Consider the following 27,116-nt stretch of genomic DNA (forward strand, 5'->3'; position numbering starts at 1 on the left):
TATCCTGGATTGGAAGAATACAATGAGCTCAAAATCATAAAGAATTCCTAAGTAGAGGGTACAGTGCCTCCTACTGGACCTTTCTCTGAGGCCAAAGAGTTGTGGGGTCACCACCACGATGAGCTCACTAGACACACGAGGCCTCTCAGGCCTTGAAATGTGACTCATGAGGATAAGGAAATGAAGTTTTGTTTAAAAAACAAGTATTGCTATGGTGACCCTGGCTGGTCTTGAACTGTGGCAATCCTTTTGTCTCTGCCCCCAACTTTTGGAATTCAAGATATGAGCCACCATATTCAGCAGAAACTGATTTATTTTTAAAAGATTTATATTTACTTTTAAGTGTATGAATGTTTTGACTGCATGTATGCACTCCACGTGCACGCATGGTACCCCTGGCAGGTGGAATAAAGTGTTGGATCCCCTGAAACTAGACTTACAGACAGTGGTGAGCCACCATGTGGGGGTGATGGGGATTGAACCTGGGTCCTCTGCAAGAGCAGCCAGGGCTCTTAACCACAGAGCTACTTCTGATTTCTGCAATTTTCATGAACTGAAATAGTCACAAGGATAGTAACAGCCATATTAGACAGAACATGACATGGAATGAGCACCTGAGCATGTCTTATGGATAAAGACGGACTTAGTTCTATCAGATACTACGGCCAGAGGACCAGGGCTCCGTGATCCAAACACTCAGCCCATTTGTTAAAAACCAGCTAACTATTGGAAGCCAGGTGTGTAAACAGGAAATGCTGTGTGCACACTGCCAGGTAACAGGAAATGCTGTGTGCACACTGCCAGGTAACAGGAAATGCTGTGTGCACACTGCCAGGTAACAGGAAATGCTGTGTGCACACTGTCAGGTAACAGGAAACGATGTGTGCACACTGCCAGGTAACAGGAAATGCTGTGTGCACACTGTCAGGTAACAGAAAACGATGTGTGCACACTGTCAGGTAACAGGAAATGCTGTGTGCACACTGTCAGGTAACAGGAAACGCTGTGTGCACACTGTCAGGTAACAGGAAACGCTGTGTGCACACTGCCAGGTAACAGGAAATGATGTGTGCACACTGCCAGGTAACAGGAAATGATGTGTGCACACTGTCAGGTAACAGGAAATGCTGTGTGCACACTGCCAGGTAACGGGAAATGATGTGTGCACACTGTCAGGTAACCCAGAGCAGCACGGACAGTTTAGGCGGAAAGGGTAGAGAGGGAGCAGAGAGAAGGGAACTGTTTCCAGCTAGGGTGGCCATCCACTTCTGTCTCAGCCCCACTGCCAGCATGAAATGTGCGCCTGTGAGGACCGCGTGGTACCCAAGTTCCACATCAGGCTGCAGAAACAAGCAGGGTCAAGCAGACAACTGCAGACCCAGCTGTTTCTGGCAAGAGACCTCAAGTCAACAGGTGGAAAGCACCCCTAGGGCTCTTGCATGAGGAAACAGAAGGGGCTCATTCAAATGATCCCTCAGGAGATTAGCACAGGACTGGCAGAGGGAGAACCAGCCCAGGGCCCAGGCAGCAGAGCTGAGGCTACAGCCTCATCCTGAATCTGGGACATTAGGATAGAAGATGTTCTTTCTTACATAAGCACGTGCTACCCATCTAAAACAACTGACCCTCTGAAACTGTAAGCAAGCCCCTCAGTAAATGCGTTCTTTTCTAAGAGTCGCCTTGGCCACGGTGTCTCTCACCGTGATAGAACAGTGACTAGACAATGGGTGATTAAATATTTTCATGACTGACAGATGCCCATGTGAAGGTAAGGAAGGCCATCTCTGCCCTCAGAAGCACAGTTAACAAAGCCCAGATGCCATGAATGGGATGCAGCAACACGAGCCCCATACCTGATGACAGTGGGGTACAGCTCAGAGGTGTAGATGTAAACAATGTTGAAGGCGGCACTGATCGTCAGCTTCCCTAGCAAGGACAAGGAGTGGCTGTTGATCACGGCGAACACACCTGTGTCTGAGGTGGACAGATAACGCTTGTGAAGACGACAGCAAGAACAGGCCTTTCAAATGACACATTTTACTGTGAAGGAGCACGAAACATTCAGATTCGTCTCCATAAGCCTACCACAAGGTTTTACCCAGCACACACACTCAGATACATGCATGCATGCGGGTGTGCACACGCACACACAGGCACTCACGCACACACACAGTGCTACCCCTGTGATCTGACACACTGTCTGTGATTCAGGAGCACGTGAGTTTCATTTATTCATGAGGAGCCCCGAATACGTCTGTGCTGACAGGAAGTAAGCATACTTGCCACAGGTGCTATTGCCCCTGACCTCTTACTCAGGAAGGGAAGACTGAGCGCCTTTGTCCGCAGTTCTTCTACCTGGATATTTGTGTTTGCTGGCTTTACTTCATTGCAACAACAGCTAAAGTGGTCAGCTTGAGAGGGAAGGTTTATTTGGGTTCAAGGTTTTAGGGGTTTCTCCATGGTTGGTTGGCCTTGTTGCTTTAACCCTGAGGTGAGGCGAAAGCATGACGGTGGAAATGTACGATGGGACTTGTTCACCTCGTGGTGGCCAGGAAGCAAGAGAGGAAAGGAAGCGGGGGTCTCAAGATCCCCTTCAAGGGTATGTTTCCCAGAGGCCTCACTTCCTCCCAATGGTGAGGACCTCCCGAGGGAACTCTGTACGTGGAGATCAAACACAGGTCTTGTGGGTTTTGTGGGATATTCAAAATCTAAAATATACAAGTATTCCATTGAAGTGAGCAATATCTCATTAAAGTTTTGAGAGATATAACAGTATACTGTAAAGGAAAAAAAGATGAAAGAAATTTGGAAAAACTTCTAATTGTCTTTTCTCCTCAATTTCTTGCTTGGGTTATTAACTGGTAATTAGATTTGAATTCCTTAATCTATTTATATAAAATGGAAAAATAATTCAGTTTCATTTCCTTACTAAAATATTAGTTTCCTGATTCTTTCCTTTATTAACTGGATTCTATAGTTGTTACCTGTCTAACATATCGAATGTCTCCCTTTCAAAAATCCATGCAACTGTGCCTTCAAAATGCAGTTTTCTCCTTGTGAGAAGAAAGCAATGCTCATACCCTTTGTGCCTCCTCCCGTCACTTGCCCCTGCACTTCCTCCCTAGCTGCAGCCTCTGGCCTGCCACCATCCTCTCCTCAGCGCACTGTCCTGATTACCAATGCAATCGCCTCTCTCTTCTTGACATTCCCGCCAGATACAAGAGCTTGTCCCTTCCTTGTGACTCCGTGGTTCCTATGAGCCCCTCTTCCCTTACTATCTCAATGAGACAGCCACTCCTCCTGCACCTGCTGACCAGCACGCCTCAGGCACTCTTCTTGTTACTCACTTTCCATCTTTTTGTTTGCCAAAAAGATATCTCACAGTATTTCATGCCATCTTGGCATCTTATTTATACCGGTTGGACTCACAGAATCCCCTGTAGAATAGGCCACACGGTTGATTGCTAGGTGTCTGTTGAGCTAAAAGGCACTGGGACTCCAACTGGCGTGAATGTTGTGGGAATAGTTTGTGTCTGTGCTGCCTCAGTGGCCAGTGAGGAGGGCATATCACATCCTCATCCATAACCATGCTCCTCTCCTGCTTCATTGTGAGACCAAGCTTCATCTACTTTAGCATGGCGCCACCAGACCACGACCAGACCAGGCATCTTAACCATGGGGGCTGCATTCAATGCTGCCAAGATATTTGGGAATGTTCTTTGCTAGTGTAAGCGGTATATATTTAAGCTACAAGGTCTTTCTAGAAAGATAAGCAATTGCTCCAAGGTATGTGTCTGGGATTCTGAGGTCACCAGATCTCACTTCTGGTAACAATTTATGAGATTATATACTTCATGTAAACCAATAATGAGGATATATATGAGCCTCATCACTATTTTCTAGAAAACTGAGTCTGGAAAAGGTACGGAGTAACACTGACCAAAACAAACATGTCTAATTGTTTGTGTAAACTGAAGTTCCCCCCAAACAAACAAGACACCCAGGTAGACTCTACACGTTAGGAGCAATGGGTTAGAATAGTGCAGGTGCGCAGTCCGATCATCAGGCTTCCTTCAGAGCCTCACTCGTCACGGATCCCCACCCCTGTGTTTGATGCAACACCTCCCGACTGTAAAGAAAAGTCTCTGGAATGTATTCTAGTGGGCCAATGTCTCCTACCCACCCCAAGGACAAGAATGCCACCAGAGAACATGTGAAACCTGTAACAGAACTGCTGTTGTTTTAATCGCTCTGCTATAACCCGTCTGTCTGCGGTCCCCACAAATGCAAACATTAGATGTATTTATTACTTCTGTTATTCTGTGACTAGGAAAAGCCTATGCAGCTGCTTCCTTAACGGAACGTGTTATCCTGAGCACCCTGCATCTATATAGGTTCCTGGACCACGGTCATTTTTATTTGACTCAAGAATAAAAATATCTTTTATTCCTTTTGACGTGTACTACCTTTTAACTGCAAATGGCTTTTGGTAGGCATGGATTTCCCTCACGCCCTGCCCCAGGCACAGTGGCATCTTTCAAAACCACATGGAGGCACCCTACATCTTTACTAACAGGACTGAAGATTGCCATCTGGACATTTAAATTCACACAGAGGACACAGAGACTGTCATCTAACCCCCACAGGGTCCAAAGCTGCAAGAGGATTCCCACGTGAGGTGGAAGACACCTCCAGCCATAGCTCATCTGGGGAGGCTGGCTCTGGCCACAGGCCAAAGCAACCCCATCTGCTGCTTGAACCTTCTCTCCTCTGCTCCTGCCAACACACCTGCAGTCACCTCTTGCGGGGACTCCACCTCTCCCCCAAGACAGCTTATGTCAACAGCAGACAGCTTTCTTTGTTAGGATTCCTGCCCGTGCAGCTGCTGCTCTGCTGGCTTTGTTCCGGAAGGCTCTGCAGCCACTGAGCCAGTCTCGTGCCTTCCTGACCTACATTGCCAGTCATTACCGATGAGTGGTCAAAGTATGTGTGGGGAAAAAAGCAAGTGATTTAAAAGGAAAATCAAAATGAAATTATGATTTAAAAAAAAGTGGATTTGCAAAACACATGTATCTTTAATGTACCAAACTTTTCAGAAGTCCTTTTGTGGCCATCGGAATAAATGGCTCTTTTGTCCATTTATTACTGGGTTGTAAGACCCATTCTCTATTTTTGATTCAATCTTTCATCGTGTGTATATTTTATGAACATTTTCTTCTACTCTGTGCCCTGTGTTTTTTCTTTAAGGGTGTTCTCAGCAACTCACACTCCCTTGGTTGCCCAGGTTGGCCCTGAACTCCTGGTTCAAGCAACAGTCTGTAGGTTCCTAATACAAAACCTCAGCTCAGTTCTCAGTCATTCTCTTCTTTCACCAGATGGTGGTAAGCAAAGTTGTTTTGTTTTTCTGTGTTGTAAGACAGGCGTGGTTACAGGTAGCCCAGGCTGTCCTTAAACTTGCTGTGTGGTCAAGGCTGACCTTGACTCCTGGTGACATCTCCTCCTGACTACTGGGTTGCAGGTATCTCTGCTTGCAAACTTTTGGCTGTTCATGTTTAGAAACAGTAAGAAGTTATATGTCCTGCAGTTTAGCACAACAGGCAGACACAGCTCCTCTGCTTTAGCTTTGCCTCTCCCTTTTCAGGTACTGAACACTGAACCTGGGGTCTCAAGAATGTATTCTGCTACAAAGTCACTCAGCAGACCCATTTGTTGTTTGATTACATTTATTTAGTGTGTGTGTGTGTGTGTGTGTGTGTGTGTGTGTGTGTGTACACAAGTGTCTGGGTATGTGTGGAGGCTGGAGGACAACTGTTGGGAGTTGGTTCTCTCCTTCTACAATGTGGGTGGCGGGGACTGAACTTGGGGTTACCAGGCTCTGTAGCAAGTGTCATTGTCTTGCAGAGCCATCTTGTTAGCCCCATTTTGCTTCTTAAAACAACAACAACAACATAATTCTGTCACCAGTCTCAGCTTTTCTAAAATTCCACCTGGACAAACTAACAGTTTGTGGACTTTGTGTCTGACTTCTTTCACTTGGCATGATGAGAGGCATTCATGTTGTGTAGGTCACAGGTCATGTCTTCTTGTTGAGGAATGTCCAATGTGGGTGGATAATCTGGTCATCAACTGGTGGGCATCTGGGTTCCTTCCAGTTTGGGTCTACTGTCAGTCACACCAGGAGTTCTTGCAGCAGAGCCTTTGCCTTCCCTGCTTCACTGCAAACACGCAACGGCAGCACAGTCTGTCCCTCACCGCCCTCGCTGTGTGTGACCAGGTTTTCCATTTCTGGCTGTTCTGATGTGTGTATGGGTATCTCAGCACAGATTTGTCACTTTCCTAATGGCGGATGGGTTTAAGCCTCTCTTTCCATACTCATTTGCCATTCTAACGACTTTGTGGAGAAGTATCTCATTAAATATTCTGTCATTGTTATTATTATTATTATTGAGTTTTAAGATTCCTTTCCTTATTTTGAATTTGATCCTTAATTATGCATTATTTTACACATGTTTTCTTTTGGCCGGTGCATTACTTTTCATCTCTTTAAGGATGCTTTTCCTTTGTTTGAAGAGACCTGTCTCCCTATGTTGCCTTAGTCGGCCCTGACCTCCTCGGCCTCTAAATAGGTGTGACTGCAGGCACACACCGTTCTACCTGGCAGCAGAAAGTTTCTGTGGTTATTTGTTTATTTTATTTATGACAAGATTTCATGTACTCTAGGGCTAACCTTGAACTTACTATATAGCTGAACCTCTGGTCCTCCTGCTTCTAACTCCCAAGTGCTGGGATTACAGGTGTGCGCCTTGACTCCACACTTCGTTTTTATGTGGTGTTGGGTGTTGGGGATTAAACCCGGGGTTTTGTGTGTGCTGGGCAAGGACTCCAACAACTGAGCTACATCCTAGGTCCAATGAAATCTTTTTTATGTTTGTTTTTGAGACAGCGTCTCACCATGTAACCTTGGCTGCCCTCAAATTCACTCTGTAGACCAGGCTCAGGCTGGCCTCAAACTCAGAGATCCATCTGCCTCTGCTTTCCAAGTGCTGGGATTGAAGGCATGCATCACAATCACTGGTCAGTGGAATCTTTTATAAAGCCAAAGTCTGTGTTTTGATCAAGTCTAAGTTATACTTCTTTTCTCTTTTAGTGCCTTTAATGTACTAGTTAATAAATTTTTGCCTGGTTGGAGAGGTGGCTCTGTGGTTAAGAGCACTGGCTGCTATTCCAGAGGACCCAGGTTCTATTCCCAGCAGCACATGGTAGCTGTCCTGTCCTGAGGGATCCAAAACCTATTTCTGGTCTCTTTGGGCATTAGGCATACACATGGTATACAGAAATACATGCAGATAAAACATCCATATGTAAATTAATTCATGTTTAAAAGGACTAAAAGTATCCTTTTTTAAAAAAAAGGAAAAGAAATTTTGACTAACCCAGTAACTACTCTGCTCCCTTGTATGCTCTTTGAGAAGTTGGGTAGTTTCAGCACCAAGGCCTGGCATCCATTTCCAGCATATTACTGCATACAGTATGCCTCTGCTTTCATCATCGTGGTTCTTTTTAATATTCAGTTCTTTTCCCTGATCTATCCCATCAATAACACATTATCTTGATTACTATGACTGTAGAATATGTGAAAGCAGATCTACAATTGGGTTTTTCTTGATATTAATTATTTTGGCTGCTTTAGAATCCTCTGAGTATTCATGTTTATTGCACAAATTTATCCTATGACTAAAATAATCTTCCTGGACATTTGGTACTGTGTTGACAACAAATTAGTTTGGTAAGAGAGGAGAGCTTAAGTAAGCTCTGACCTTTGAGCATGGTGACCCCTTTATCTGTGAATGTTACTATTGGCAATTCGGTTATTTAGCCCTCTTTAGTTCCTCCTAGCAAACTTCCATGGTTTTTATGTTACAAATGCTACAGAAATTTTATCTTTAGACAATTTTAAATTTTATTACCGGTACTATTATTTAATTGCATGTTATATTATTTGCTAATAATATATAGAAATAAAACTATGTGTCACATTATTCTGACAAGCTCATTGATTAATTCTATGTTTCAAATTTAAATTTTTTTTTAGTTGTGTGTGTATAGCATTGCATGCGTGTGGTAGTCAGAGGATATCTCTGTGGATTTGGTTCTCCCCTTTGATCGATCATGTAGGTCCAGGGACTGAACTCAAATCACCAGACTCGGCAGCAAGCACCTTTATCTGCTGAATTGTCTTGCCAGCCCTCATTTGTCAATTCTAGTAGATATCTTGCTTACTGTTCAGAATTCTCTATTGTTTCACTCTGTCTCAGCATGGGTCCCTTTTCCTTCTTCTGTTCTGTTTGCATTTACTGGTATGTTCTTGACAATGTGCCACGGAGAAAGGACATCCTGATCAAGAGAGTATTAGTCACTCTTTTAGTGGGAAACGAAGCATTGGCTAGACCCTCCCTTGACCCTGCTTGCCTAGTTAAAGAAATTCCCTCTGCTTTCAGCGGCTAACATTGCTTATAGTGAATGGTTTATCACTATAAGCAATAAACTCTAAAACGTGTCTTTTCTGCTTATATTGGATTATCATGTAACTTTTTCTTTCTGGATTTTTTAATATGGTGAATGACAGTGATGGGTGCTGCATTTGAGGGGTAAAGCCTGCTTTTGTTTGGCGTGGACCTCAGGGTAATTGCTGGCCTAATGGGACCTTCTGGGAAATATGTGCTTTATAGAACCCAGGAGCAAAGCCATCAGGGCCTGCAGTCCTCCGTGGGAACATTTCTAACAACACATTCAGTTTCTCTAGCAGACAAAGGTCTACAAACATCATCTGCTTGCTTTCACATAAGCCTTCTTAGTTTTTTTCTATAAAGACTGTACCTAAATTGTATTTACTAGTATAAGAATAGTCACCATGTTTTCCCATTAATGCCTAAAATTTCTTTAATGGTGGTTCCATTTTAATTTCTGAAATTTTTGATCTCTGTCTCCTTATTTTTTATTAGTTTGGAGGTTTATTAGTAATTTTAGTTGGTTCTAAACACCAGGCTTTTGATTTTCTTGATTTTATCAATCATTTTTTTGTTTTCATTCCTTATTTTTTTCTTATATTTCTTTTAATTTTCATTCATCTGATTGCCTTATTTGCTTTTTAAAGTTTATCTTTTAGAGACAGAAGTTGAGATTACTAATCTGTTCTCTTGATCATTGATAATTATGTAAATGTTGATACTTAAACCTTGCTTTTTCTACATGTCATGAGTTCTAATATTGGTGTGGGAGGTCCTTCTGTCTATGTGTTACTTTTATTGGTTAATGAATAAAGAAACTGCTTTGGCCTATAGCAAGGCATAACTTAGCTAGACTGGGAAAACTAAACTGAATGCTGGGAGAAAGAAGGCAGAGTGAGAGAGAAGCCATGTAGCCCTGCCAGAGGCAGACACTGGAACTTTACCTGGTAAGCCACAGCCTCATGGCAATAAACAGACTAATGGAGATGGGTTAATTTAAGATATGAGTGAAGCAGAAATATGCTTAAGCTATTGGCCAAAGAGTATTGCAAATAATATGGTTTCTGTGTGATTATTTCAGGGCTGAGCAGCTGGGAACAAACAAGTGGCCTCCTAAACATAATATTGCATATTTAATTTATGGTTTAACTAAAATATCTTTCAACTTCCTTTGTTACTTATTTGACCTGTGTGCTTTCTTGTTTAGTATTCAAAATATCCTTTTGCTATTAATTTCTAGTTTAATTCCATTCTCGTCAGGTAATACTTTTATAAGTCTTCAATCCTTTCAATTCTATTTATATGTGTTTTATAGCCCAGACTACCTACAGCATCTCACCATAGATGTTCTGTGGCTCTTCAAATGAAAGTCATGTTCCCTTGCAGTAGGGTAAGGTATGGACAAACCAGTTGTATCATGCTGGATGTGTCTCGATTTTATCCTTTTTCAGTCAGGCATTGTGTCAACAATTGAAGGATGGAGGCAAGTTCTGCATAGTTTTGCTTTGGGTACTCTGAATGAGAGGCACACACATTTAGGATACTTATGGGATTCCCCTCTGTATGCCGTGAATACCATTGGTGAATAAAAAAAAAAAACTGTCTTGGCCTGTTGATAGGGCAGAACTTAGATAGACAGGGAAAACTAAACTGAATGCTGGGAAAAAGAAGGTAGAGTCAGAGAAAAGCCATGTAGACCTGCCAGAGACAGATGCCATAACTTGGCCAGTAAGTCACGGCCACATGGCAATAAAGAGATTAATGGAGATGGGTTAAATGAAGATGTAAGAGTTAGCCAATAAAAAGTTAGAGCTAGTGGGCCAAGGAGTGATTTAATTAATACAGTTTCTGTGTGATTATTTTGGGGCTGAGCAGCCAGGAACCAACAAGTGGCCCTATTTCAACATACTTACATGGTCATTAGTTGGCCACTCTTCAATTATGTGTTTAAAGGTTTATCAATTTATGAAGCTTTTAGTCATTGTTTCTGCAGATAATATTTTTCTATGAGACCAGAGTTACATGTCAGGCTGCCTGATATTTTCCCACAATTCACTGGTACTCATTAGATTTTATTCAGTTTGTTTTCATTTAAATTACATTTCATGGTGAACAGTTTCTTTTGCTATGTCTGTAATTCATGAATCTCTTCTTCCATGGTATACAGTCTGTTGTGGGTCCCATCACTATTGCTTTTGTATGCTGCATGCTTCCTCTTTAGATTTTCTTTTTTTATTTATTTTATGTGCATTGGTGTGAAGGTGTCAGATCCCCTACAACTGGATCTTCAGACAGTTGTGACCTGCCATGTGGGTGCTGGGAATTGAACCCGGGTCCTCTGGAAGAGCAGTCAGTGCTCTTAACCACTGAGCCATCTCTCCAGCCCCGCACTTTAGAATTTTTTTTTTTTTTGGTTTTTCGAGACAGGGTTTCTCTGTGGGTTTGGAGCCTGTCCTGGAACTAGCTCTTGTAAACCAGGTTGGTCTCAAACTCACAGAGATCTGCCTGCCTCTGCCTCCCAAGTACTGGGATTAAAGGCGTGCGCCACCACTGCCCGGCACTTTAGGATTTTTTTTAACCTTTTCTTCTCTTGGCCTCTTCTTGGAAGTAGCTCTTTAGATTTTCTATGCCTGTCTTCTTTATGGCCTCATTTTTCTGCTCATTCCAAGTATACATTTGTCTACTTAAGTACAAGAAACATAGTTACAGTAGCTGTTTGGACTTTTGGCTACCTTGGCTACTTAGGCACATGGAACATAGTTACAGTAGCTGCTTTGACATTCACCTACTTAAGCACACAGGGCATAGTTACAGCACTTCCTAGTGCACCCCTGGGCTATTTCTGTTGATCTCTCTTTCCTTGCGTCGAGGTTTTCTCCTTCTTACATGTGTGTCTGGAAATTCTGATTGAAAGCCATGCGTGACAGTTCCCTGGCCAGGTGTTGCATGCTGTTAATGTCTTCTGAATGCTACCTTGACTTTGTTCTCTGATACAGATCAGTTACTCAGAACCAGTGATCCTGCAGTGTTTGTGTTGAGCACTTTTAGGGATAACAGCCTTTTACTTAGGGCTATTTTAGTCCGGGCTGTCTCCTCTAATGCTTAATGTCTAGCTAAAGAATGCACAAAGCATTGATGGGCCTGGGTTCTAGGGATGGCTCTGCCTGCTACTGTCTGATTTTCTCTACTCCTATCTGGTGGTCCTACCCAGTTCTATCTCATTATCCCCATTCATGGTTGTCAGTCCTCCCCATTCCTGTCTGGCAGTCCTCCCTGCCCATTTGGTGATCCTACCCAGTCCTCTCTCATGACATTCTCCACTCCTGTCTGGTGGTCCTCCCATTCATGTCACTCCTTCCCACTTTTGTCTTCCAGAGACCACAGCTGCCATGAGCCATGTCTACAGGTGGTCGGTGCTACCTTAACTCAGTCTTCTAAGCCCTGGTTAGTCTCCACTAGGCCTGCCACTGCTGAGTTTAGAACTGGCACTAATCACACAGGGTTAATGCTCAGACACCCCAGTCTCAACATTTGTGATTATGCTGGCAATGCATCTCCATGGTTTTGGTGGTGAGTCAGGAAGGCCTGGAATTCCAGCCTCTTGTTATAAAGCTGGATATGCTACCTGGCCTGTCTGAATTTTAGTTCCCCTGTGATAAGTGACACATAATGACTTTCACATATGTAGAATCCAGCACTCAGTCAACACTCTATAAACAGCAACCAATATTGAAAGATGTAAGATTATTTAGGATCCTCCTCTAAGCAAGAATATAGGCCAAGTAAAATGCCCAATGACAAGTCTCTGTAAAATTTTAAGTGACTCCTGCTGACATTCCCAGAGGAGAGTGGACCAGGAGGCTAACACATATGGATAGGAAGCGTCTCTCTAACACAGGCTGAGGGGTCTTTTGATCAAGTGCTTGGTCCAGATGTGTTTCTGGTTTGGGGAGATTAGGGAGTATTTGTATATACATAGCAAAATTGGGTCTTGAGCATAGGACCCAAGCCTAAGCAAGAGATTTAATCATGTTATAAACATTGTACACACAGAACCAGGAGGTATTTTCATACAACACTTGCAGTGCACCTGTACTGTGACCCATCACAGGAGGCCAAGTGTGGAATCTTTCATGTGGGACACCACGCTTGTTAGTGCTCAAAATTCTCAGTGTTGAAACTTTTTGACTTTGGAACATTATAGATTTCAGCTTATAAGGCACAGGCCAAGGCTACTAAATATCTGGTCTTCAGTTTATTTTCTGTGTCTCCTAGAGATACATTATCACAGCATCCACAAGTGCCCCAGAAGCTGAGAGTCACAGCCATGTGCAGATGCTAAAAGGAAGCCAGTGGATAAAGGGCACCTGAGCTTGCAGAAAGGAGAGAACACAGGTGTGGATGCTTGGTGGGGACACTCAGCGAAGCGGACAGGCACACGGTGGAGAAAAGCATGGTCTCCAAGCTCACGTGAGCTGCTAGCAGACACTAGGTCTTTCCTTAATACATACTTAACAGAACTTTTACAGCCTCTGCTTTAAAACTCTGACAAACAGATTTAAAAGAAACCAAACAAAACATTTTAAAGGGCGAATATGAATAGTTTGAAGAATTTTTTTAAGCTCAGAGAGGATTCCAGGAAGAACAGCAAGGATTATACACAGAAAACTTGGCCGTCTGTTCCCTGTTTCTGGTGAGGAATCAAATGAGAGGAAGTGGGCTCGGCTGTCTTGGAAGATGACCATTCTAGCAGTCATGGCTATTAAAAACAGAAATGATTTATTTAGGGACATTATAGAATTTTTTTCCTAGGAAATTTTGAAAAGTTAACAGGATGTCCACTTTCTCTAAGCATAACAGCCATGTTTTATTCTCTGAGTCTGTGGGAAACACTGCTTCACTGTGTCTCAAGCCATGGCCACAGAGGGGTCTAGCAACTCTCGGGACAGATGGAGATGAAGACGTATGGCTGATCTGGATAGGAGATCATTTGTGTGTGTTAGGGAGGGTCATGTGTAGAGTCCTAAAGGTGGGCTACCTGAATGTGCAAAGAAGTAAGGGGAAAAGGTCTTTGGCCTGGCTTCCAGAGGTGGGATGGGACACAGCGATGTTTACGGCAATAGGCCACAACTTTGCTCTTTGAGATGATGTGCAGACTAGGACTGTGTGGGTAGGAAATGATATTCCCAAGTTGCCTATACAACAGAAGCTCCGCCGAGCATAAAGCCACCACAACTGGAAGCCCTTTATCTTTGCCCCTGACAAACAGCACAAGGGTGCTGACACTGGCAAATGGTAAGAGTTGGGCAAACATTCTGAAGTCTCTAGTTTCCGTGAACTGGTAAAGCTCCCTGTCCAGCTGCGGTGCAATCCTGGCCTAGATCACTGTTAAAGCTGAGGCGCAGTTTCTGTGGCTCACAGCACAGAACTTCAGGTGGCGAGTGACAGTGGAGCAGGTGACTGCAGGGTCAGGAAGTGAGTATGGATACCCTGGAAGGCTCCGGAGAAGACCCTGGGACAACTGAACCTCCAGGAAGTAGAACTTGGTGAGGGGCTCTTATCATGCAGGCCACTCTGATGGGGAAAGAACAATGCTTTCCAGAAGTTACCAAGCTATGCCAGACTAGCTCCGTGACTCTCACCCAGAGCACAAGAGTCACGTGACAGCAATCAAATTCTCAAACAAAGCGCAGGGTGCTACCGGCCCATGTGCCCTGTAGCAAAGCTGTTAGGACCCCCTCACTGAAAACCACATCCCCCTCTGCAGGAACAGTCATGCTGCCAATGTGCAAGTACCAAAAAAGGAAGACAAGCAAAAAAGCTTGGAATCTTGCAAGTACCTATGTATCTGCAGAATCTCTTTTATTGTTGAGAGAGCATCTTGTTATGTAGCCCAGGCCTGCCTCTGGTTTGCTACATAACCCCAGGTTAACCTTAAATTTGGGATCCTGCTGCTTCAGTTTCTTGAGTGCTGGAACTGCTAGCACACTGCCATATCTGGCTTTCCAGAACTCCTATTTAGGGGTAACAATGTTAAATGGATGGTCTCATGTATCCCTGGCTAACCTCTAACTTGTTATGTGGCCCAGGATGGTCTTGAACTTCTGATCCTCCTGCCTACATCTCCAGAGTGCCAGGGTTACACATTTGTTACCATGCCTCCAGTTTATATGGTCCTGAGGACTGAAGCTAGGGCTTCCTGCCGTCTAGATGAGCACTCTCCAACTGACCTACATTCCCTCCCAGAGGGACATCTAAAGCTGTGCTGTGTAGTAAAGCTAAAGAGTTATAAAAACACCAAAGCTTCCTACAAATATACTTTATTTGCACTTAGTTTTTAAAATTATGTCCATCCATTTGTTTCTCTGTGTGTGTGTATGTGTCTGCACATGTGTGTACCACAGCCCGTGTGTGGGAGTCAGATAACAACTTGTAGGCACTGTTCTCACCTTCTTTATAAAGGCACTAGTGATCAGATTGAGGTCACAGGGCCTGGTGGCCAGGGCCGTTACCACCCGAGTCTTTTCAGCAGCCCTCATTCACACCTTAAAATGGCCAAGAGCACAACCACTGTGATGGACAGGGAATGCAACTCTTATGGTGCTGTTGTTATACTTATTAACCTTGGGGTGCCAGATGGAGACATGTAGGGGTTCCAAAGCTACCTTTGAGAACCAGTGTCCGATCTCCAGTCTTGAGATTGGCTGGAGTGTGAGCTTCATTTGCAGCTAGGAAGGCGTTTTAGCGCAGAAGAGGCTTCGGCCTTCCCTGTCATAAACTAGACAACTCTAGCGTCGCCAGTGCTGCATCCCAGACACCCCAGATGGTAGCTTAATAGCCTGAAAGAATTAATGGCACACCTCTGAGCACATTATTCACCCAGAGAATGGTTCAGGCAATGCAAAGAATCTGGCCCATTTATAGCCCACACAATTGCTAAATAATATGCAATCATAGAAACGAAGCATGGCATATGGTAATCCCTTCACTACATTGAGATTCACTGTAATAGAAGTGCTGTTCAAAGTCCTCATGGAAATGCGAGAGGCATACCTTTCTTTTCGGGAAGAAACATCACAATAAGACAGGCCAGTCCTCCGAGGCACAGAAAGGCTGCTAGTGTCCGTTTCCGACCAAACCTAAGTAATAGAAGGAAATCGCTTATTTCTCTAAGGAATCTTAGAAACTCATCTTCCCTTTCCTCCATCTTCCAACTTTCCTATTCAAGTGTCCTCGACTTAATCTCTTTTTGAGTAGGTGGAAAATGCAGCTGGTCAGGAGACAGACCAGGATAGACAGAAGCACGAAAAGGAAATCCAGTACATGGCCGGGTCAGATCCCGTCCACAGGGAAAGAACCATTGTATTCGTAGAGTGCAGGCTGTGGCAGGACTATCTTACCACACGCCACCTGTTACCTCCCTCGGTCCTAATAACAACCGTGCGCCCCATCTTTTAGAGATGGAGACCGAGGAAGAGAATGGAGTCCTCTAGTTTGTGTTGGTCTCTGGTTATCCAACTCTTATGGGGTTGGAAATTTTAAATACAGGGTTTGGGGGAGCCTTTTTTGTCTGTCTGTATTTGTTTCAATTGTTTAGAAATATAAACAGGAAAAAATTCTTGTTAGTGGTTTCTAGTTAAGTAAAATGTACTACACACTTTGATTTCCAAATAAGAGGCTCAGGTTTAGAAGAAAGATGCTACGCTAATCTCCACTTTCCAAGGGACCGCAAAAGGTCAGGTCCTCTGCTAGAAACTTCAGTATTGTAATTCCGGTAGCTAATCTGTCAGGGTAACTTTAGGATGGCTGGTTTTAGAATAATTATAAATGGAAGCCTCGTGGGGGAGCTTGCTGCAGTTGGGAAGCTAACACATGGCTCAGACTAGAATGAAACCCAGGTCTGCTTGACCCCAGAGGCACCGACCTTGCCCTCTTCATATTCCAGCCCTGCCTTGAAGCAGTAGCTGCTGGAAAGAAGGAAAGGTCAGGTGTCTTTTTGACAGCTGTTTCCAGGCTATGTTTAACATCTAGCAAGGAACGGTTTTTGAGTAACACTGAACACAATGGGCAGGCCCCAGGCAAAGGCTATTCTGTGAATAGTTTCCTGGCGATACTGGAAGTGGTCACCAGAGGCATACAGAGGAGTCTGTAGCTAGCTGCAAAAGAGGTAGATGTGCTACTCTTAGAGGGATGCTGGGTGCGATGGCTGATCTGCTTCTGGGACCACGATGAGAGGAAATGATGGTCGCTAGCAGAAGACTCAGACAAGGCAACTGCCATGCTGTCTAGGAGAAAAACCTCCAGCTGAACAGAGCTCTGCATTTGAGCTGCAGGACTCTCAGCTGGAACACGTTGGCAGCTGTGGCAGGAGAGTCGGGATATTACAGCTCATGGTCCAGTGCTTCCCTGTTGTCTTCCTTCTGCTCACGAGCCCACTCCTATTGCTCAGTAAGGTTTCACTCTTCACTTTCTTTTTCTTGGTTTTTCAAGGCAGGGTTTCTCTGTAGCTTTGGAACCTGTCCTGGAACTAGCTCTTGTAGACCAGACTGGCCTTGAACTCACCTGCCTCTGCCTCCTGAGTGCTTACTCTTTGCTTTTTAAAAATAAAAATAAACAACAACCTGGAACAAGTTGGCCTGGCACTTAGCATTTGTTTCTTGATCCTTCTCTTCATCTCTCCCTTAGATACTGGCCAAAGGCTAAGCACATTTTCCTTGGCACTCTGAATAGTGCTGTTTCCCTATTCTCAAAAGGTGTTGCATTCTATTTTCTCCCTTCTCCCTGGATTTCCAGCCTGCCTGCCCTGTTATTTTTCTTTCAAACTCTAAGAAAATTGTCCTCAAACTCCTTCCAAGTCTGTTCCTAAACTCTTTTATTAATGAGTTTACATAACCCCAAAGGAACCTTGGTTTCCTGATTAATCATGATGTGCAATGTCTAGGAGTAAGAAATGGCCGAACTCAACTGGTTCCTTTGCTCACTGAATAACAGAAGGGATAAACAGACCTGGAGGCAGATGGCTACAAAGTAACAGTTGAAATTTCACTCCCTTGCTCACAAGCAGCAAAAGCAGGGTTTACTCTGCCCCTTCTAAGTAGTTCCTAGGAGGAAGGAAGTCTTTCTGGTTCTGTCAAGTTTTGTCTTCCTGCTTATAAGGTCTTCTGGAGTCTGAGTTGACGGGATTCTATCTACATGGAGTAACAACCACATTGTTCAGGCCTATGAATCTGCATAGACTACTCAAAACCCCTCAGATGGTAGTGCCTTTTACACTGAGTTAAAGCCTACATAAGCATTTACACACACAAAACTCAAGAGCAACTCCAATAAAAGGTGAGCTTAGCTGCATTTAGCCTGAGAGAAACTGATGAACAGTGCTGGCTATACACTGTCTACAGGCAGAGAGCGTAACAATCAGGTAAGCACATATGGAAGACGATGTGTGTGCTACAATGCATAGCCCCTAGGTCTGCCTCACCGCCATCCATACTCACCATCTTTGGTTAATCAGGTAGATGCAGAGAGGGTAGGATGGAATCTCTATGAGGCCAGATAAGGCCAGGTTGGCATAAATACTGCCCCCTAGGTCACCAGCACTTAGGGTGAGGCCGTAGTACACCAAGCTGCACACAAACCTGCATTGGGGATAGAAGGACTGAGAGGTGAGAGAAAAGTCCAGAAACAAGATTTTCCAGGAGATTAAACAGTACCTGTTCCATATAAAACCCTCTGCTACAAATAATGAGTTTTACTCTCCCACTGAGCTTTCTTTTCTATCTTGATCTAAACTTTCATCCTATTAAGAAACAAAGGCATAATGGGGCTTTGGGAGTGATTTATGTCCGTGTGTTATATAAAACAAATGAATGGACAGTTCCTGCTTGAGGAAAGACATTGTTCTTGCCTCCTCAAGCATTTTCGCACTGAAGTGGAAACAATGGCCCTATTCTTACTTTATTGGGTTCAACAATCTAGGAAACACTGGCCTGTGTCTTTTGATATTATCAGGAGGGCTGGACTAAGCCTCCTATGGGGAAAGCCAACAGGGAACGGCTAGAGAATGGATGGATCCTCAGGTAGGTAACTGCAGGCCACAAATGCCAAGCTCTCTGTGCCTCTAGGATCTTAGTCACTTCCCATCCATGATCTTGAACAAGCCCATGCACTACAGAAACCAGAGCGAGAAGAAATGGCCAGTGTTGCGGCAGATTGGGACCTTCGGCGAAGATCAACAAGGAGCGAGGCTCTTGAGAGATAGTAACTCATTTCTGCACACCATCATTGAAATTCACACTTAGGGAGCGCCTCCTAGCTCTGGCATTGTGCCAGGCACATGTCTGTGTCCTGCAGTGGGGAACGATGTGCCAAGGAGTTCAGTTGAGCTGAGTGCCAACCTGAAGCTCCAAATCCCAGTGAGGTGGTGAAAGGAGCATCAGCTGCTGTGTTAAAACCACAGTGCAGAAGAGCTGGTCCTAAGGACCATAAGACTGGTCTTGACTAGCAAATGCAGCCAGCTGATAGCCCACAGGTTCCTATCTGGGCTTTCCACCTCCACTAGTTTGTCTTTTGCAGCTGACCGTGGCCAGTGCCTGCTAAAGAGATTCCTTGACTGCTTGCTTCTAGTTTGCTCTTGCTAGAAAAAGCCTGGCATGTTTGTGGCTGCTTCAGGGTTGAGTGGCAAAGGGAACACTTTATTTTTCCCTCAGCTTGAAAATACAGCAGCTCAGACTCGACAGCTCTGCTCTCTGGAGCAGAGATGTCATGCTCCCTTCTCCTGGGCAGACGCAATAGCTCTGCTCTCTGAGGCAGACACAATCAAGCTCTGGCCCAGGATGGACGTAGGCTAGAATCTTCCCGGTAAGCGAACCTCGGTGCTACACACTTTATTAGAAATGGGCTAGTCCAGGTGCGAGAGTTAGCCGAGAAGAGGCTAGATATAATGGGCCAAGCAGTGTTTAAAAGAATACAATTTGTGTGTTGTTATTTCGGGTAAAGCTAGCCAGTGGCAGGAGCTGGGTGGCGGAATGCAGCCCCGCAGCTCCCTCAACACAGCAGTGGGCCAAGTGTCCTGGGCTGTGAAAGATAGGCTATAGTGGACTGTGGACACAGTTGAGAGACAAAGCCGTAGAACATTTGGCCTGACATGTATAATGCACTAGGTTCACTCCCTTAGACCACAAAAGGGAGCTCTACAAGTGAGTACTTCCTCCAATGCAGCTGACGGGCCATGTGATGAGTGGACTCAGAGCTGGCTAGAGCTCCGGGTTCCTGTGCACCCGGCATCTGCTTCCAACTAGTAAGAACCCCCAGTTGGCAACATCTGCACTATACTGCGGGTTTGGTTTTCAGAGTTTCTCTTAAGCTCCATTCACGGTGCACTTATACCCTGGGACACGAACCTCCTCAACTGTCTCCATGAAACTTCATTCTTTAAAAGGAGTCACCCAGAATCCTGGATGCAGCTTATCCAACTCAGAAGCATTCTGAGAGGCAGGCTGGAATACACTAAGCAACTGAGTATCAGGCTCAGAGTGGCAACCCTTCATCAACTGACTTGATGTGTGGTTCTGTCCATTCCTTCAACCTCCTGTAAGCCTATCAGTGCCAGAGATAACATTTCCCAGATATCAGAGGATTCCACACAGAAAGCACTGAGGGATAGGGGCCTTGTCTGGTTTGGGTTTTAACAAGGCAGCCTCATAGTGACAAGAGCTCACTCTTCCTGCAGCCCGGTGGAAGGACCAGGCTGTCAGGAACCCGCTAGCATTCAAACTGAAGGTTCCATAACATCCCCCAGAATTACCAGATGAACATCAGGATCAGAGTGTGTCCTAGGAGGACCCGGTAACGGAAGAGATCCAGGAAGCTTCCGGTTTCCCTGCAGCTCCTGTTGGCCGGACATGTGAGTGAGAACGTGCACTTGAGCCTGCGGTTCCTCTTGGCAATGAGGTAGAGAGCCTCTTCTGCCTCACTCAGTCGACCCTGGGAGTATAACCAACGAGGTGATTCAGGAATGAATCTGAAAGAGACGTCATTAAAGGCTGGATATTCATACAGGTGTGCGTGCAGAGGAAGGAGACAAAGCCCCCCTCTGTAGGTGGCGTCCCTCACCACAGCTCTGTTCCATCACAAGCCTGAAATATGACTTCCCCAGGGACACAGGAGGGAGAACAGGGGGACGATGGTAAACAGTGACTCCTTTTATTAGCTGGAACCGAGAACATGCATTTCAAATATTGCTTTAATAAAGGTAAATTTTATTGTTAAGAACAATTCTAATTGTGATGAGTGGACTCAGAGCTGGCTAGATTGTTCTTAACAATAAAATACCCAGAGTCAGCAATCAGGAGGTGAAAGCTGAGAGATCAGAGAAGCAGCGCAGCCAGCCACGAGAGAGACCTTTTACCTCTACTGAATCCTCAGACTGAAGGGGCGATCCTGTCCTCAGATCGCCACCTCAGACTTCATCCTCAGACTGCAACTGTCTCCACCAAACCTGAGACTCAATGAGCTCCCGTCTCCTCTTGCCTTATATTTCTCTCTCCACCCAGCCATATCACTCCTGTCTCCACCTTCCTCGTGATGGGATTAAATGTGTAGGACTCCCAAGTGCTGGGATTAAAGGTGTGAGCCACCACCGCCTGGCCTCTAGTGGCTTAGCGTTGCACTCTGATCTTCAGGCAAGCTTTGTTTGTTACAACACAAACAAAATATCACTATAGTAAATAGTTTCCATCTCTGTTTAATTAAGTTTCAGTAAGTGAATGGCAAACCTTTGTTTGTTTTTGTTTTGTTCTTGTTGCTTTTTTGAGACAGGGTTTCTCTGTGTAACAGTCCTGGCTGTCCTGGAACTAGCTCTCATAGACCAGGCTGGCCTCGAACTCACAGAGATCCACCTGCCTCTACAGTACTGTATGATGCACATTCCTCACAAGCATAGGTCAGAGATGAGGCACACTCTGCATCCCCATTACACGCTGGTAGACAACACAGCAGTAGGCACAGCCTTGGTTTATGTTTTTGCTTTTTCTTTTCCTGAGACATGGTCTCCCTATGTAGAACAGTTTGGCCTTAGCTACATAGTCCAGGATAGTCCTGAATTTAAGACATTCCAGAGTGTTGGGATTACAGACATGTACCACCATGCCTAATCAACTGGGTTCTTAAGCTCTGGAAAATCTCCCATTGAGACAGAAGTCTTCATTATCAGCCAGGCGTGATAGTGCACGCCTTTAAACCTAGCACTCATGAGGCTGGGGCAGGCAGCTCTCTGTGAGTTCGAGGCCAGTCTACTTTACAGAGTGAGTTCCAGAACAGCCAAAGATACACAGAGAGACCCTGTCTTGATAAACCAAAAGCAAACAAACAAACAAACAAACAAAAAACCCACAAAAAAACAAAGAAAGAAATTTTTATTATCTAATCAAACAAAACATTTCAAAGGTATTTTTAACTTAATGGCATGTTATTTAGGAGAGAGATGTTAGTTTTAGACTACACAGAAGCATGACATGGTATAACACATCTTTGCCACTTCTGTAATCCAATGTGCCAGCTTCAGAGTGTCCTGAGGACCTTTCCTGTCTCACCAAGACTGTAAAGAATACAATTACTTCCCGGGTAAGGTCTAGTTACAAAACAACAGGGGTTTCCTAACACAGCCATGGAATGTTGAACCACTTTGTGGGATGCCACTAGCGCCTTCACAGTTTCAAAATTTAGATACTCTGTAGATTTGCTTCACCATTCTGCAAACATTTAAAGAGGTTTTGTCCCAAAGACAAAACCATGACAGAATGAAAGCCCTTTTAAAAAAACTTAGAGTGTGTATGTGTGTACGTGCATGTATGCACGTGTGTGCGCATGTGTGCACGTGTGTGCCTGTGCATGTGTGCGCACCAGTTCATATGCTGTGCTCTTAGAGGCCAGAGGAGAATGTCAGGTCCTCTAATCTGTTCACTCTTTGCCTTATTCCTTTAAGGCAGAGTCTCTCATTGAACCCGGAACTAGTATGGTCTCTCCTTTCTCTGCCGTCCTCGGTGCTGGGTTACCAGGGCATGTGGCCACACTCTGCCCTTTATGTGGGTACTAGGATCTGAACTTGTCTTCAGGTGTGCAAAGCAAGCACTCTTACTTACTGAGCTATCTTTGCAGCCTAGAAGTCTTTCTTCCTCACTAAACACAAAACCAAATCACATTATTTTTAAAAAATCTAATCTGACACTCCGCCTTCAGTAAAAATCTGAAGAACAAGATTACTGTTTTCTCAAATTCCCGATACTTCTCAAGAAGGATAGTGAGCAATAAAACTACAGGATCCAGAAGCTCATTAGACAGTCGTTCTGTCAATAGCCACTCCGTGAGCATTTCCATTTTACACAGAGCAGTATGACAGGTGCTGAGAGGAAAGGTGCTGGGACAAAAAGGAGCTTTCACAGAACTTACCCACTGGGGACAAGGACACTCATGCAAAACACTGGACTATTAATCAAAGTCACCTATAATGTCTGGTGAAATCCTTTAGTCACCTCCTTGTTGGCATTTAATTATTGTTATTGACTAGTAAGTACACAACCAAGTCAACACTGTTCTTTGGAAGCTACTGTACACAATATAGAACTACTGTGCACAATATAGAGCCACCATGTATAACACAGAGCTACTGTGCACAATATAGAGCCACCGTGTACAATATAGTTACTGTGTACAATATAGAGCTACTGTATACAATAAAGAGCCACTGTGTACAATACAGAGCTACTGTATACAATATAGAGCCACTGTGTACAATATAGAGCCACTGTATACAATATAGAGCCACTGTATACAATATAGAGCTATGTGTACAATATAGAGCTACTGAGTACAATATAGAGCTACTGTGCATAATATAGAGTTACTGTATACAATACAGAGCTACTGCGTACAATATAGAGCCACTGCATACAATATAGAGCTAATGTGTACAATACAGAGCTATGTATACAATATAGAGCTACTGTGTACAATATAGAGCTACTGCGTACAATATAGAGCCACTGCATACAATATAGAGCTAATGTGTACAATATAGAGCTATGTATACAATATAGAGCTACTCTGTACAATATAGAGCTACTGCGTACAATATAGAGCTACTGTGTACAATATAGAGCCACTGCATACAATATAGAGCTAATGTGTACAATATAGAGCTATGTGTACAATATAGAGCTACTGTGTACAATATAGAGCTACTGCGTACAATATAGAGCTACTGCGTACAATATAGAGCTACTGTGTACAATATAGAGCTACTGTGTACAATATAGAGCTACTGCATACAATATAGAGCTACTGTGCATAATATAGAGCTACCGTATACAATATAGAACTATTGTGGACAATATAGAGCTACTGTGTACAATACAGAGCTACCGTATACAATATAGAGCTACTATGTACAATATAGAACTACTGTGCACAATATAGAGCCACTGTGTACAATATAGAGCTATGTATACAATATAGAGCCACTGTGTACAATATAGAGCTACTGTGCACAATATAGAGCCACTGTGTACAATATAGTGTTACGGGAGGTCCTCCCACTCTTCCAGCCTCTCGCTGCTGAGATACCAGCCCATTGGGGCGTGGTCTCTCTCCCTTTAAAAAAGCAGCCACTTCCCTCTCCTCTCTCTCTTCACTTCCTGCTCCTCCGGCAACTAGACTCCCTTCCTGGTTGCGCAGAGGGCTGATGGTGATCTGTAAGTTTTTTCCCCTTTAAATAAATATCACCCTATTAATCATAATTCCAAACTGGTGTGGCATTGTTTATGACTTACGCCTTCAATATAGAGCCACTGTGTACAATACAGAGCTACTGTGCACAATATAGAACTACTATGTACAATATAGAGCTACTGTGAACAATTATTTAATTTATTCTTAATATAAATAAAAAGGATTTGAAGAAGACAGCTGACCTGCCTATATACAGAAACACATGAAAACAAAATTTAAATGGGGCAGAACTGGAAGGAGTGAAAAAGAACCAGCAGGAAGCATATCAAAATCCTGGCATGATTGCCTGTGGCCAACAGTGGTCATATTAATTAGCAATAAAAACCCAAGACTTCACCAATCATATTGAAAATGACATTTGAGAGTGGGAATACTTTTAGAACTCATGAGTCCGTTTCCCTCCTTTCTATTATTCATGTCCTGAATTCATCTCTCAGTGAGACCATTTCCTCATCTACACTCAGCAGTAACTAACATAGACTGCAGACTCAGAGAGAAAGGGCCAATGGCTCACATCACGCATTGAATTTGCCTGGACTGAAGGAGTCATGAGAGCCAGGCTAGTTGCAGGAGCATGAGCTTTGTTAAATATTTGAAAAGAAAACTCATTTACTCACCAATATTTACATGACTGTTTATTAACTCCATCTACTATGTGAAGCACACTTTCATTACTTTCAAAAATGTCCAATGTGCAAGCTAATAAATTGTTATTTCCCTTTATAATAATAAAACTACCTCGCTATAGCTCACAAAACTCAATCCTTTAATGGAGTTTTTTAAAATACAGGTTAACTATTCTGTTATGTTCATTTCTGCATTTAACAGTTCTCTTGTTCTCAAAGACACCGTGGAAGAGAATTTCAGGTTCAGATCCCACCAAACCTCAACTTAGAAACTGAAGAAAGGGCTATCAAATTTCAGAGCAACTGAAATTAAGATACTACCACAGGTCTGTTTTACTTTAAGTCACAAAAGAAAGAGACCCCAGATATCACTGGATGAAATTCTTGTTTACACAAAAGATTTTAGTCTGATGCTGTAGGGAAGAAACAGCGCTCGCTGGCCACATTAAAGCTGGTTAGGTAGACCGAAGGTGGGGCCAAGCACCGTAAGGTGACACTTGGGTCACTGTTTGTGGCACCCACCCTGGCTTGGGAACTGGAGTTCGCCCTGGCTTGGGAACTGGAGTTCACCCCGGCTTGGGAACTGGAGTTCTCCCTGGCTGGGGAATCATTCTGGTACTGCTCGGAACTCTCCTGCTGACAAGGGATCTCATGTGGACTTTGCACTTAGGGGCCCTGAACTGAGACTCCTGTAAGAGGAACAGCTGTGGACACATGTTCAGCTCCACAGCAGCGTCAGATCTCGGCTGCACACATGGCCAGATCTGGATGGAAGAGCTTTAAGATTAAGACACTGGGAGAAAGGGGAGGGAGAGAAAGGGGGGGGGGGAGGGAGGGAGGGAGAGAGGGAAGGAAGGAAGGAAAGAAGGAAGGAAGGAAGGAGAAAAGAAAGGAATGTCCATCCCCTGAAGGCCAAATGCAGTTGATGACTCTAAACATGAGACACCTGCATCCTAAGATAACTAAATAGCATCTCTCTCTTCCAAGGAGCTGACAAGAACTGAGCGTTTGCAGTTTAGCTCTTCCCAGAATTCACTGCAGGCAAGCTCTTGAAAGGAGAGACGCTGCTTACTTGCTCACTCATATCCTTCTAAGATACTTCTGTTTGTGCAACAAAAATTCCACGAGAAAAGTCTACTTACAACGATAAGAGAAAGACGACTGTTCCCTGAAGGTTGACCAGAACAGCTAGGGCCCTCCAGGAGCGGATGAAGTATCCTAACAGGGCATATTGTGCGATGCCAACAGCGAAGAAGAGACCGCCGATGGATCCTAATGCAGGGAAAGAGAATTGTCACTGGCGAAGACCACCCACAGCACCCTTTCCCGCCCTGATCAGTGTGCAGGCCCTCCTTTGAGTCATCAGTCCTGCCCTATTAATGTGTGCGGCAGAACACAGGGAAAGGCTATGCAGGCGCCCAGCTTCAATTTATAACACCAAGAGGGGCCAGAAACCTGTAAACTGGAGGAAGGGCAGCTGGTGTAGACAGGATGGAGTGCAAAGCTTCTGCCAGGTGCTGTCTGGACTGGTTGCTGCCCTGACTTCTGCCTGCATCTATGGCTGAAGCTGGAGGTATTTTTCAATGTGGGTGATGGGACTCTCAAGTCATGCAGTTCCAGCAATGCTGGTCTTAATCTTTTTTTCTTTTTTTTAAGGTTTATTCTATTTGTATTTATGGTACGTGTGTCTCTATGTGTGTGGCTTATGTGTGTCACGGTGCTACGGTGCACTTCAGTAGGTCAGAAGACAACTTGTGGTAGCTGGCTCCTTCTTTCCACCATGTGGGTTCCACAGCTCAAACTCTCATAGTCAGAGCAAGCAATAGAACAGCGTGAGGGTCAGGGCAGGTGTCTGCGACACAGTGTGCTGTACTTGGCAAAGCCCGGCTCTGTACAAGGTCCACTGGCATTCTGAGCCACTCCCTTCTCCTTTCTTGTTTCTATGGAAAGGCGGCTTTTGGATGGGCTTTTCTTGTCTTCATCTTAATTTTTCTATGACGATCTTATAAGCAAATGTTTTCTTTGATCACCATTCAGAGCTTATCACTGTATGACACAAGATGACTAATATACTGTTTACCCTGTCTAGGAAAAGAAAGAGCCAAAGGGTGTGTGTGTGTATGTGTGTGTGTGTGTGTGTGTGTGTGTAGCAATTCAGCAAGTAAAGGAATAGAGACAGTATGGAGTCCCCTGGAGATTT

General features: G+C 44.2%; 1 protein-coding gene across 2 annotated transcripts in view; it reads right to left on the minus strand.

Moving 5' to 3' along the window:
* The window catches only part of Slc22a15 (solute carrier family 22 member 15), a 56,411-nt gene that overhangs the window by 3,593 nt on the left and 25,702 nt on the right, over positions 1–27,116 (minus strand). For both annotated transcript variants that reach the window (XR_005973034.1, XM_041638283.1), the window contains exons 5-9: positions 26,059–26,188; positions 20,311–20,526; positions 18,002–18,142; positions 15,561–15,646; positions 1,854–1,974 (exon numbers count right to left, since the gene is read on the minus strand). Coding sequence is in view for 1 of the 2 variants with exons in the window: in XM_041638283.1 (XP_041494217.1) it covers positions 1,854–1,974; positions 15,561–15,646; positions 18,002–18,142; positions 20,311–20,526; positions 26,059–26,188 (694 nt within the window). In the remaining variant the exon portion in view is untranslated. The remainder of the gene's footprint in view (positions 1–1,853; positions 1,975–15,560; positions 15,647–18,001; positions 18,143–20,310; positions 20,527–26,058; positions 26,189–27,116) is intronic.

This window comes from Microtus oregoni, unplaced genomic scaffold (assembly GCF_018167655.1).
Source record: "Microtus oregoni isolate MIOR12 unplaced genomic scaffold, Mior012 000054F_ref0000373, whole genome shotgun sequence".
Taxonomy (NCBI): Eukaryota; Metazoa; Chordata; class Mammalia; order Rodentia; family Cricetidae; genus Microtus; species Microtus oregoni.